This window comes from Pholcus phalangioides, unplaced genomic scaffold (genome assembly GCF_987345545.1).
Source record: "Pholcus phalangioides strain wild (caught in Gottingen) unplaced genomic scaffold, Ppha-v1.0 ptg000028l_1, whole genome shotgun sequence".
Lineage (NCBI taxonomy): Eukaryota > Metazoa > Arthropoda > Arachnida > Araneae > Pholcidae > Pholcus > Pholcus phalangioides.
This window is the reverse complement of record NW_028301618.1, coordinates 8532026-8546748: the sequence shown is the minus strand read 5'-3', so window position 1 is coordinate 8546748 and position 14723 is coordinate 8532026. Positions and strand designations below refer to the sequence as shown.

Genomic DNA, 14723 nt, shown 5'->3' with positions numbered 1-14723 from the left:
ACAGATAACAATAGTTTTTTCTCCTCGTTGTTTTTATTATTATATTGTGTTTGAAGGGTAAAGCATTTATCAACTCGCAACTGAAATTTTTCTCACCTAAATATCATAAGTCATGGCATTTGGTGTTGGCCCAGGGTCGTTGAACATCATGGCATATGTCAATCCTGTGCGATCGGTAAACATCATTCCCGAGATGTCCAGTGACTGTTTTTAGTGAAATTTCAGGCCATGGCCACTGCTGGCACATCACTGTTCCATCATGATGAAAGAATATGTGCAAATAAGTGGTACGATCCATGGTGATCAGTCGCCCCTCCTCAGTTACCTTCAGTATAAAAGGCAGCGACAGCGTTGTCTCTTTGCATTTATATTTTGTCTTCACTGGCATTCAACCGTACTTAACAACTTGTTGGTAACTCCACCTGAGGAGTTAAGATGTCTTAATTTTGGAATACCTCTCCATTCGCTAATTTCCCAGAAGGGACAGTGCCCGGGCCTTGTCTGGTCTGACAGTCCTCCATATTCCTGAACTCCCAAGGTTACATCTTTATCACATAAGGTCTACCGAAGTAAAAGAATGGAGGAGTCAACTCCCAACATCCAGCTTCGATGAACTGACTCCCAGTGATAGGAGATATAGATCGATCTTTGATGACTTTTTATTAATTGTGTCAAAATTTGTAAAATTTCTAAAGCTAATTTTTAAATATTGAATGTAAATTAAAAGTAATTATACAGAGTTAAGTTCCCGGCTCGTGTTTTTTCGTGATACTCATTTGTGATCCTGGTTGTGCGACACGTGGACCATCACATCGTATCTTCGAACAGTGGCTGGAGTAATGCATGTGATCTTTTCTTTCTTCTTGCAGGGCATGCAGAAGAAGTTCAGGATGTCCAGCTCAAGATTCAGTTACGCTTCCTCCTACAATTCCAGAAAGTTTTCCAGACCACCAGGTGGAAGAAGAGTCTTGTTGGATGCCCCGCCTTCCAGATTGTCGTCATCAGGTTCAGTGAGTGCACAGGTATTAAGTTTCTATTTGGTCGAACAGAGATTACTTCTGACAAAAAAATTCCAGTTTTTCATGTTTGGTACTAAATGTTTTATTTCAATTTCACGCCTTCTCTTCTGAATTCTAGAGAATGGGAATGCCTTTCAAGGTCCAGGTTCCTGTGCAGTCACGGATTACTTCAACTCAGAGCACTCATAAGAAGAGCTATTATCAAGAATCACCATCTCGAGAAGTTTCGCCGCCGCCACCACAATCATCTTTGGTGGCTGCGACATCCAAAAAAGGACTGACTCTGTCAAAGACAAATTACGAAGTACCGCCTCGATTTTTACGACAGCAAAAGTTCCAAGTTGACAACAGCAGCCAGTCATCGGGGCGCAGCTCGCCTACTGTTGTGGAAGAGCCAGGTGCTGCAGGACCAGATCATGGTCCAACAGACCGCCGTGCATCGACTGCTACCATCAAAGCTACCACGTTACACTCAGGTATCAAGAGTTCAACGTCACCTACTCTTAGGCGGAGTTCATCCCTGGATCCAGATTCGAAGCCGTATTTCCCAGCGACTATTGCTAGCTCAAGGCGCCTTCCTCTGGATTTGCAGAGCCCGCGGAAGAAACCAGCCAAGGCCAAGAAAGCCTCTGCTGCTGCTGTGACGTTGCCACCATTGCCTAGTCAGTGTAAGTGAACTTTTATACAAGCTGTTCTATAGAAACAATGACACATTAGAGGGCTGGTAGTAGGCATCAAGCGAAAATAAAATTGTGATTAGTATTATGCATGATAGTTCATGCCTTTCCAATGGTTTGTCACTTTTTCAATCCTCTCAGTAATTGAAGAAAATCCCGGGCAGGTCTGGGTATTATAGCTAGTATATATATATATAGCTATCTCTACAGTCTGGCAGTTCAAAGCGACTTGTTTTCACTTTCCCACATCACATTTGAATGTGTTGACAGCACAAAAGAATCAAGGCAGTTTGTATATCAATATACCGCCTTGCAGCATCTATTGAGACCATCAAGCTTATATTACTGGAGGGAGCCTGCCCGCCTTGGCAGTGCTGAGAACGGTGTCCCCCCAACATCTCCGTCGGAAGATCACGCGACTCTGTGCAAACACGATCCCCCTGTAGAAATCAGTGCTAAAAACTTCCGGTTTTTAGCATAGAAATGCGGAAATTTGGTCGAGTTTTCCGCCACATCAATAATTTTAAAAATTGTATTGAGTTCTCGATTTTTGAAATATTGAGTTTGCTTAGAGATACAAAGCCTAGAAAATTAAATATAAAATAATGAGCCAGACCCACTTATGAGGTAGATATTCATGCAATAATATTAATTTCAGCTTTTTATTTATAACTTCTCAAGCACGAAAATGAAAATTAATGGCTCCGTATTGTCTTATATTATCCAATTGCATCAATTCATATAAATTAGGACGTTAATTAGGATGTTAGTTAGGATGAAATAAATTATGGGCCCATATAAATTACATTGAAGAAACTTCGCAACTTTAATCAAGCATTTTTTGAAGCAAAAACAGGCAGATCGATAACTTGAACTGAAAAAAAAATTTCAAAATTAATGAAAGTGATAATTCCAAAATAATTGAAAGAGATAATTCCAGAATTAATGAGATATAATTTCAGAATCAATGAAGGAAGTAATTTTAGCATTGAAAGAGGTAATTCCAAAATTAATGAAAAAAAAATTCTAAAATTAATGTAAGAGAATGTAGAGTTTCGCTATTGTTCGTCAGTGAAACCCTTTCTTCAATAAGAGAAAATACTCGATTTCATCATACCAACACGCTATACTTTTCTTTCTGAGATTTTAATAACTCAGACCACATAACAAAACAAAACTCGTGTACAAAAAAACTACCACACATTTAGTCACAGTTTCATTGAACATCGCCTTTCTCTTTTTCTCGCTACTTCCAGTAGCCTCTCTCTTTTCATACGTCCGCCCCAGGCAGACCCAGACATCAACTGTCCGTTTTCTCTCGTCCCCTTTCTCTTTCTTTTCTCTCCCATCACCGTTCAGTTCCTTGCATCATCATCTCTTTCACCTCCTGGTGGGGGGGGGGGTTCCTCTCCCTCATACCTCACAGGGAATTTCAGCATTGATAAAAAAAAGTGATAATTCCAAAATTAATAAAAGAGGCAATTTCAGCATTAATGAAAGATAATTCCAGAATGAGAGAGAGAAGGAAAGTAATAAGGCCAAAATTAATGGAAGAAATCTAAAATCACACACAATGAAAGAGGTAATTTCAGCATTAATGAAGTGATAATTCTAAAATGATTGAAAGCGATTACTCCAGAATTAATGGAAGATCATTTGAGAATAAATGAAAGATAATTCCAAATTAAGGAAAGAGAATTCCAAAATTAATGAAAGATAAATCCAGAATTAATGAGATATAATTTCAGAGTCAATAAAAGAAATAATTCCAGCATTAATAAAAAAATAATTTCAGCATTAATGAAAGAAACAAATCCAGAATTGATGAAAGAAATTATTCCACATTAATGAAAAATGATTCCAGTATTAATGAAAAATGATTCCAGTATTAATGAAATAAATAATTTAATCTTTTTTCATCTTTAGATTAGTTGTCCATCCTTTTTTTAATCTTTGAAACGCAATATTTAGAGACGGAACTGTACATTTCTATGTGCAAACAAGCTTTGTTTTCACCGAGTCACATGGTTTCCTGGCATTAGAGGCAGCTCGATGCTCCCTCCAGTAATATAAGCTTGATGAGTGAGACACATTCCCATGTCAGCAAAAGGTTAATCGCTTCAGTTGATCACCTAGATGTTGCAACTTATGATCGTTGCATTCCTGGTAATTAGTTTTCTTTTCTCCAACAGTAAATCATCAGCAGACAGCAATAAAGAATGATAACTTTTTCCCACTTGGATCATTTATTTAACAATGCTAATTTTAAGGTTTACAATTAAACCATTTTAAGATTAAGATTGATTTTAAGAGTTTTAGCGTTAAAAATATCACACATAGAGAGTTATGTTAGAAAGTTCTCATCCGGTCGGTCCGATGGGGCACCCTTCGGGACGTCCTTTATCACAGAAACCACTGTTTCATTCTTTGGTTGAACAGTCCAAGCGGTTGAGTATCTCCTAGCAATGAGAGTGCCACAGGAACAGAGCTTTGAGAGTTCAGGGAAGATGTAGTCACACCTCGGTCTTCCTTAGCAAGATCCCATCACTGATGAGAGGAATCGATACAAGCTTTTATGTAGAAACTATCTTTCCAGTCGACTTCTGCACAGGCAGAGAGAGATGACCACCAGGAGGAGAAGTACAATGACTCGATAGATTGGAAGGGGCTGAAACATGCTGCTGGATTATCAATAAATGGCTCCAAGAGAACATACAGGATGAAGTGGGATGAAATGTGACTATACACAGCACACTGCTGGTTCAATAAAGGGAAATTCCCAATCTCACATTATATTGAGTTATGTTACAGTGTCTCCTGGCAATCTCTGGCCATAATGAATAACGCAAGCAACATCAATCAATAGGAACTGAAGTGAAGATCACTCGCATCAAGATCAGGACTGTTTTAAGAGCATCATGGGTCCTCAGGCCAAATGATTTTTCTGAGGCCCTACCTGGAAAATTCTCAAAAAATTCAACAACTACTCGTTTTTCTGAGGCTCCCCTTTTCTTGAGGCCCCCGTGCCATGCCCAGGTGAGCCCATGTATTAAGACAGCACTGTATAAGTTCAGCCATCTCTGTCAAGATCCGATGAAATGAATATTGCTGAAAAGTGTGCCATCAATCTAGATCATCTTGGTGAAATCTTGTTTGGCATCGCGTTGAAAGAACCGAGTGCACAATGGCCAGGGTATGAAAAAATCAAATTTTTTAAATTTAAATCAGATTTTTTAAATTTAAATTAACTGACTCCTTATTAATTAAAAAAAAATCTTGTTAATCATTAAGAATGAATATTTTCATATCGCGTCTAACTTATTTTTTAAAAATCGCTTAAATTTAATCAAGCATTAATGAATAAACTACAAGCAGAAAATACAAACACCAAAAATCTGTGTTTATGCAACATGGAAGTTCATTGAGCCCCAGTTAAGTCATGAATTAACAAATTAACATTTTTCTTATTCATGAGGACCCCCACCATTAAAGTGAATGAGTGGTGGCGACTCGGTATCCCACGTATGGTGCAGACATCTCAATTCACTCGATGTGCAACCAAAGGGGCCATTCAGCATCAACTAAATAAAACAAATTCTATATTGACAAGATTGTTTCTTGCACAATTAATAGATGTGTTTCCGACTTGCATGATGTTGCTTAATAGTTTACACATTTTCATTCTTTCACAGATACAATGAGTTTTGGTAAAAAAACGAGCAAACAAAATTTTAATATGAAAAGTAAAGGCAAGCGAAACCGAATGATATTTATGTTGGTGCAACATCTATTATTATTTTGAATCATCAATTACGATTGGCAATCAGGGCATAGAATTCAAGGCTTCATACAAAAAATAATTCCTCTGTTTTTTAATCAGGGGAGCTATACTGCCATATTGTAAATGCATTGAAAATGCTCAGTGCAGTTATATCAGTTTAGCTCCCTGTATTTTTCTGCAATTTTTTCCATACGCAACACCTAGAAATAGAGCAGCTTGCTTTCTGCACTATCTAGGGATTAAGTTCTTTAATAACAAACTTTACCACACATCAGTAACATGCATACCATACCAGGTTATTTTTACTTCAAAATCATTGAAATTATGTAAAGAGAGAACAAAATTTAAATTTTTTTATTTAAATCAATGATTTCTTTAAAAAAATCAAGTGATTTCAATCATGGTTTAAATCAAGCTGATTTAATCGGCATACCCTGACAATGGCACTGAAGTTGTAATGAAAACTACGATGGCACTACTGTAATGAAAACAATGGCAGAAAGAGTGTGAGATCATAATTCACTTGCAGTACATAAGGACCATAAGTCTCGCTCCTTGCTGAATCGCTGAAATTAATCATCAAGGAAAACACATCTCTCAGAAATTAACATATCACTCTGCACCAAAACATGAAATAAATTTACATAAACGCGCAATAATGAAATACAGCAAGTTCTTAACAGTCTTATGCAACATAATACATCATGATATGACCTTCACATGGAACTACCACCATTGGGTGGTGATCGCCCTTATGTTACACATCCATGTATAACGTGAGGGGAGAGTTGTCTAACGATTCATCGCGAGCCAAGCATTGTGCACTAGACAAATGTCAAACTTGGGAAGAACTGATTATGTTGGATTCATCAAAGGAGCTTGCATTCCGTCTCTGATTTTGTATAGCGAAGACGGCTGTTGGAACCGGGTTGTGCGTGTAGGGGGGGGGGGACAGGAGGAAAAAAAGAAGCAAAGCAAAAGTCAAAAGGAGTATGCCTGTGTAGATCTTTCGGTTTTTGTTTATCGCTCATCTGTGCTAGGATGGAAGGATTTCAGGTGGTTTTCATTTGATTTAGCCATGTTAGTGTGTTTCTATAAAAAAAATTTGTGAAGTGATTTGTCAAATTTGTTAAATTTTGTCATTTTCTCTTCTAGTGTCCCCGAAAGAACGTGTCCAGCAGTATGCTAACGCCAATGGCCTCACCGTAGAGTACAAAACAAAACCAACGAAGAGGGGCGAATACTATTCTGTTCTGCATCTCGGGGAGAGCAAGTATTATTCATATCATGCGGAAACGAGGAGTGAGATAAGATCGGCACGCGTTGCGGAAGATCTGGCAGCGTCTCAGGCCCTCGACCGCATAGAAGAAGGTAATTGTAAATCTCATGGCAACTATGACGATTTTGTTCAAAAAGGTCACTCGAGACGAGTAGTCGTTTTGCGTAAGCACCATTCCATGATCGTGAAGTGTTGTGGCTCCCCGGGTCGGGCGAATCCAAATCGAGAAGGTCCGAAACAACGGACCGTTTTTGCAGATGACAATAATGTTTTCGTTCGCATTACTTGCTAATGGTTTTGTTAATTTCTTTTTTAAATTGTGTACTTTTTTAATTTTCGTATTCAATCTATTCCAATGTAATTTTAAAGTCAACGCACTCAGGAAAATCTCAGGTGTCGTTCATGTGCACAAATATTTTTGCAGAGTTTCTGTGTGAAACTCCCCTAACCATTCCAATCTCCTCGCCTGTAGGCCAATGAAAAATCGTGACGTAAGAGCTCACTCTCACTCCCCTCCCCCCACATGATTTTTAATCAACACCACTCTAGTCTCTACTGAACATGTAGATGAAACGATCAAAAATCAAAATTCCCCCTTGATCAAGGCTTCTTTATCCCAGAATCTCTCATCTCAATTTTTTGTTCAGAAATGTTCAGCCTCGATTTCAGCAGTAACTTTTCCCGACCTTTGTTCTGCTTTTTGAAAGACTGTATTGTTGTAATACATTGCTGTATCAATATTGTGTTTGTTACATTGCTGTTATCGTTTGGATAAAAAACAACAAATACTAGTTCAGTTGGCAACCTATTCCTGTCAGTATTTATAGTTAATTTTCCCCAATTGCGACTCCATGTGTGTTTTTTGCTTGTTTTGTAGAAATCAGTAACACTCTCATTATGTTCTAGTGCAGTTGTTCCCAACTTTTTGTACACATTCCCCCTAAAGCAGAATATGCCGCAATCTGTGATGTACATCGCAGAAAATCAGTGAAACTGCAGAACAATCTGGAAGGAAGAATTTTAAGAAAAGTGTAGTGATGAAACAGTGTTATTGGAATTTTTACTGTTGGAACATTTCCAGTCAGCCAAGGGTTCGTTGCAGAACAATGCAAAACATTCTGCTTTAGGGTGCCGTTCAGGGATACATAAAAAGTGATCAACAATGGTGAGAAAAAAAACCAGTAAGTGAGTAATGAAAAAAGTTTTTGAAGCAGAGTTATGGTGTCGTATACAAGGAGGTTACGGAAGCTTACGCATATCTATGAGTACATATAGGAAACATGCTTACTCCTCAGAAATATGCAAAAGCATGTGTACCCTTTGAAATGTGTAGGAGACTGCACATCTCCAGAAATGCATCGGAAGCTTTGCATGTCCTTAGAAATGCTTAAAAGTCTTGCACACCTTCAGAAATGTGTATGAGGTTTGTGACACCTAGAAATGCTGAGAAAGCTTTTGTAGATGCAAGATGGGAGTGAGGAGAGGAATAGACAAGCTTCTCTCGTTCATTTTTTGGGATTCACATGCTTCCTTCACATTTCAAGGAGAGTGCATATGCTACAAAAAATGTCTTGCTTTTTTATACCTAGATCAGAACTTGACAAATGCCAGGCGTCAGGTCGCCATGGTAACTTACCGAAAACTGTGTTGGTGCATAAAATTTTCTTTGTGTGATGACTAAATTGGAATCTGAAGACTGTAAAATTTTTGGGATTTGTGTAACCATTTTTACCAACACAGAGAAAGGTTGCCAAGTCCCAGAAAAGCCTGGAAAAATTATTTCGTCCAATATTCTCAATGAAAAATTTTTTTTGATTCCTAGAAAATGTAACTGGCGCTTTATTTATTTTTCATTTTGTCAAGCCCTGGCCTAGATGTACAAGAAGGCATGTCCCTATAAACTCATAGGCAGTGAGCAATGCATAGCCTTAGAAATGTGTAGGAAGCATGCTTGTCCCTAGAATTATGTATAAGATATAAGAAACTTAAATGCAGGAAAAATGTGCATACCACATACTGCCTCTAGAAATGCACAGGCAGTGTGTGTATGCCTTGAAATGTATACAAGTCTTGTATGCCCTTAGAAAAAGCATGAAAGACATGTATATTCCTGGAAATTAAGTAAGGAGGCATACATATCCCTTCAAATGTGTATAAGTCTTGCTCACACAAAGAAATGCACAGAAGGCATGCCCCCAGAAATGCATAGGCAGTATGCACATGAATAGAAATGTGTATGAAGCATGCTGATCCCCTAGAAAAATGTGTAAGAGACATAATTCCAGAAATGCATAGAGGATGTTCATACTGATAGAAATGCATAAAATGCATGTGTGTTTACTCCTTGAAATATGTAGAAGACATGCATGTATCCAGAAATGCATGAAAAGTTTGTCTGCCCTTAGAAATGTGTACAAGTCTTGTGACTCTCAGAAATGTCTGAGGTTTGTGATACCTAGGAATGATGAGAAAGCTAATATAGATGGGAGTAGGCAAGTTTCTCATACATTTCTAGGACATATGCATACCTTCTACACGTTTTGCAGGGTAGGTAAGCTTCATTTTCATTCCTAGGGATGTGCATGCTTCCTACATATCTCAAGGAATGTATATGAATTCTATGCTTTTTTAGAGGCATGAAAGACGTGCATATGCATTTCAAGGCTTATGCATATCTTGTGATTCTAGAAACGAGTATGTTTCCTACACATTTCTAGGGGTACACACACACACTGCCTATGCATTTCTAGGGGCACAAATCTTATGCATATGTATACTGCTTGACAAATGCAAAGGAACACTTATTTTCTGTTCTACCCAATGATAGGCATCTGAAGTGTGACTTCCTCGGACACTGGTGCATATTTGGCATCTGTTGTGCATGCTGTCCACCAAATTGTTGAGGAGAGCAACAGAATTGTCACTTCTAGCCAGATAGCTGCAAACCCTGATAACAGTCCTTTAAGACCAGTCATGGCTTAGGCTCTGTGCCTTAGGCGTGATAACAGTACTGGCACTCACGAATTTGCGAGTACCATTTCTCGGCAATTAAGTAATGTTAGCTTATATGCACTATTACGCTGTTATAATGAGCATATTCGTTGGGATCAGCAGTATTGGTTCAGAATCGTGCTCTGACAAATCATGTTTCAGCATCTACAGTGATTCTGGACACCAGCTACTGTGGGGAGAGCAAGGAACTCATTACCATCAGCAGAATGTCCAGGAAATTGATCGCTATGGCCAAGGAGTAATGGTGTGTTTGGGTATCATGCACAGTGGCAGAACTCTGCTTCATATCTTTGATGGAGGTATCATAAAATCAAAGCGGTATTGCGCAGACATTCTCCTGGATCATGTCAGTCTTTTCCGAGGTGCACTTGCTCCAGATTTTCTGTTCATGGATGACAATATGTCCATCGCATAGGACAAATGAAGCGTCGGACACGCTACCAAGTGAAGATATTTAGCTCATGCCATGGCCTGCATATATGCCGGACCTAAATTCCATTTAGCACGCCTGGGATGCACTTGACATATTGCTCAAAAACAACACTGCCCCTCTATTTGAACCAAACTGGAACTCAAAACTGCCTTGAAGGACGAATGGGACGAGATATCCCTCAAGCTCTTCTCAGTAATTTGGTGAACAGCATGCACGACAGATGTCAAATGTGCATCAATGTCAGAGGAGGTCACACTTTATGCTGAAGAACTCTTTATCTGTCCTTATTTCCAGCATAACGAGCAATTATCGTAACTGTTTAAGATTGCTGTAAAAAACATCTTTTTTTTTCTTTTGCCATATGTTTCATTTTGCATTATAAAGATACTTCATGATGTCTACTAAAAATGTATCAAGTTTCATTTCTTTGAAGGATGTTGATTGTTGGGTGGAACGGAAAATAAAACTGTTTCTTAGCATTTGTCAAGCAGTATAGATATATGCAAGACTTATCCACATTTCTCGTGGCATGTGTACTTCTTGGAATGTGAAGGAAACATGTGTATCCCTAGGAATGCATAGGAAACTTGCCCACTCCCTGGAAACGCATAAAAGACATGCATATCTCCCAGAAATGGCTGAGAAGCTTGCCTACTCCTTATTTACACAAACTTTTTAGGTATCACAAGGCTCATACATTTCTGAGGGTGGACAAGCTTCCTATGCATTTCTGGAGATGTGTATGCCTTCTGCATATATTTCAAGGGGATACACATGCATTCTACACATTCGTATGGGTAAGCAAGACTAATTTTCAAGGACTTTGCTTTTCTAGTAGGATTGCACATCCCCTGCATATTTCTGTGAGCATGTAAATCTCTTTCATTTCTAGGGATGAGCATGCGTTCTACAGATTTCTAGGATACACACAGTTTCTATACATTTCAAGGGGTACACACCCTTTTTACAAATTCCGGGGGGGGGGGGGGTACACATACTTCTTATGCATTTTGGGAAGAGTGGGGGGGGGGGGCTATGTTAGATTTGGTATTTCTAGGGGTGTGCATGCCTGCTGCAGAACACAGTTCAGGGAATATACACACCATTTATGCATTCCGGGGGACACACACACACGAATAGCATGAAAGGTTGGAAACACCTCCTGTTCTAGCGCAACAACCTTTTATTACTGATTTTGTATGTCTCTGAAATGTATCAGAATGTGTTACGTCAGACGCTCTGTTATGCAACAATGTTTTTACTTTTTTTTTACCGAAATTATCTTCTGTTGAGTAGAGTATGGTTGTAGAAGTTTTGGAGTATTTAGTTGCCATCATTTAGGAACAATGTTGTACCACTTTTTTGTTTTTTAATCACATGTTTTGTATCATGTTTTTAATGATTTTACTGTTGCATATCATTTTGAGAGGAAAAGCCTCACCCTAAAAAATGTGTTTTTAAAATCCTTTTTTTTACTCAGATATGTATGGTAGCTTGACATTGCCTTGTTATTAATGTGTTAAACGCTGCATTTGGTTCGCTCACCGGTGTCCCCTGGAGGCACAATGTTTCTGTACACCTTTCAGGTAAAAGAACACCTTATGCTAATCAGAGTCGAATTGGTATTGTTTCCAGAAACCTGAAAACACTGGCTGCGACTTATTTTTGCTTTACAAGACTGGATCAAATCGTGCTGGTTTAAGGCAGTTTCTGTGCTTCAGGAAATGAAATTTGTTTCAGGTCTTTTGTGGCGTGCACCTGTAGGAGTGTGTTTGCTTTAAAATTGTCATGTCATCTGGGACTTCAGAAAAACTCATCGCAGTATCTGGCGGGAGGATTATGATCAGTTTTTTTTTCTGGTTTTTAAATCTGGACTAGGTTGTTTTGGTTTTTTGAGCGGCCATTTCACCGATTTCTGTGTTGGGCTGCTGACTAGTCAGTTCTAACTAGGGAGGGGGGGAAGAAGAAACAGAAGCGTAACCTGGCTTTTATCTATAAGGTCTTCTGTTGCAAACTTTTTTATATTGAGGCAACACAAAATAATTTTCATTCAAGTTGTGATTTGCTGTTTTCATGTTATATAGGTTCCCCCCCCCCCCATTTCATCTCTTGCAATTGTTCATGTACATTATACATATGTAGTAAAATCCCAAAGTTCAGGGAATCGGCGTAGAACTCCTCATTTGGGTTGGCAGTTGAAAGATGCTGAAGCATTTTCAAAAATGATTTCTCTTGGCAGGATGATATGTATTTGTCAGCGCCTGTACCCCCATGAGATTGTGTGGGCACCCTCATGGACTAGCATCGAGAGGACCCAGGTTTGAACCCCACTGAAGGCATAGTGGTGGTTGGCTGAAGTTAGTTTTCCAACTTTGATGCGCACAAATGCAAGCCGATCTCTCATTTAAAAAAGCCTCTCTACACAGAGCGATCAGGCCTACAACATTTAAAAAGTTTACACATGGCACAAACAAAAAAAAAAAACAGCCAATTCGTCTGTTTCTGAATTCAGAAGCCAGATGGCGGCACTTGACAAGCAACACATAACAGGCATTCCACAGAAGCAAACTTCACATTAGGTACACATACACATTCCGACATGCATCCATTCGTTAGGAATATGGAGGAGGTGCATGTATGGTGTATTAGTAGTAAAGCTTGTATACAAGTGTTGAAAGACATGTTTTGCAAGAACCCGCAATGTTGAATTGCACCTTGTCTGATGGAAAACATGCTCTTGTGTATGAATATTGACAAATGCGTATTTTACCACTGAGGAAATAACTTGGAACTTGATTATGCATTGGTTATTTTAAACGCTTTGTGTCGAGAAACTTCTATGCCAACTGTATACTTTCATATCTTCCCACATATGTTTTCATTGACCTGGTTTTATTTTATTATTTTGGATGGCCACACAGAAACAGGTTCAGAAATCCTCTTTTAAGATTGAAGAAACAATTTTTAGGGTGAGGTTTTTTTTATTAAAAAACTGCGCTGTTTCTGTTGCCGATTTTGTTCTGCATTTTTTTGTACTTATTATAGCGATTATTGGAAATAAATGTGATGTGTATTTTTTTTAAAAGAATAGATTTCTTGTGTTTCTGTGTGGCCTTCAGTTCATTCGCTCATTACTGTTGCTATTATGATTCGAGAACAGATCTGATAAGTTTCGATTACTATTTTGTCCAGTCTGTTCAAAAAGTCTGGAAACTGTTTTTCCCCTCACCTTCCCCCACAGTGTATCAGCTCAGTCATTCCCCACGAAATGAGCATATAAAGTCATTCCCAGACTTTGAGTTATTGGGTGAATGATTTGATATTCTTGACGCATTATAGTTTGACCATTACAAAGACATTTGGCAAAAATATTTTAACCATACCTACCTTCTTCCTTTCTGTTTCTGATCCTCGATTAGAGAATTTATGCCTGAATCAGCAGGGGTTTGCCTTGCCGGCTGTTCTTTCACCCCCCCCCCCCCCTCCCACAGAGAGAGAGCAACAGGCCCTACGATGGTACGATTCTGTGTTCAGATGTCAGAATGTAGCCAGTCACTTTTTCAAAATTTCACGAGGGCAAATTTGTAAACAATGTTTTATAAAAATATGATACTGTGGCTTTTTAACTTATTGCAATTTGCCTCCGTTCATTCCTCATGAAACGAAAGAGATGGACGAAATATTTTGTCATCTTCCAAAATTTTTAAGAACGAGACTCCAGAATGCGGGCAACTAATTTTTTTGGAAAAGTGACTTACGACATTTTGCCATCTGACCACAAAATTATTCAATCATTACACTTCACTCAGTTAGAAAAATTGATGGCAGCACCACACATAACAAGCATTACGCAGAAACAAACTACACATACATGCACATTCCTGTGTGTACCAATTCGTTAGAAGTTCCACAGAGGCATATGGACGAGGTGCATGTGTGATTTAGTAGTTGTAGCTTCATTCAAAAGTGCTACTGTACTCTAACCTGAGTCCCGGGACCCTGGTTATTGGCAAAATCTGTGTCCTGTTTGAGTGAAAGTGGGTCCCTCTCGAAATGAGAAGTATGGTCCTTCCCCCACCCTTCATTTACTGGTATTACCGCGAATCAAATAATTAATTTCTAGAAACATGTTCAATCCAAAGATTCATTTTAAAAGAGATTTTAATTTACCAGCTTATAACTAGGTTCTCTTACTTTCATTTTCGACTGGTAGAGAGAGCTTTCAAAGAAACCCATTAACATTGAGCATTTAACACGTAGTAAATCTGAAAACAAATATAATTAAGTTTGATACACATTTATATATTTACTAATAAATCAATCTAGTAATTCTCTTTCTGATTTTCCCATTTCGGGAAAAACCTCAACTCTTTCAATAATATCTTCTGATTAAATTTAAATTATTCTAACACGCTTATTAATATAAATTCTTGTGAAGCGATTTCCTGGTGGAATATTTTTTTCTTTTCCTCCCCAGTGGTCAACAACTCTGATCTACCACTCTGTCATGTATTTTTAAACC

At 38.4% G+C, this 14723-nt stretch overlaps 1 protein-coding gene across 2 annotated transcripts in view; it reads left to right on the top strand.

Moving 5' to 3' along the window:
- Positions 1-14723, top strand: part of LOC149067891 (tudor domain-containing protein 7A-like) — a 57547-nt gene that overhangs the window by 13872 nt on the left and 28952 nt on the right. For both annotated transcript variants that reach the window (XM_089252063.1, XM_089252064.1), the window contains exons 5-7: positions 870-1022; positions 1138-1687; positions 6633-6848. In XM_089252063.1, coding sequence (XP_089108189.1) covers positions 870-1022; positions 1138-1687; positions 6633-6848 — 919 coding nt within the window. The remainder of the gene's footprint in view (positions 1-869; positions 1023-1137; positions 1688-6632; positions 6849-14723) is intronic.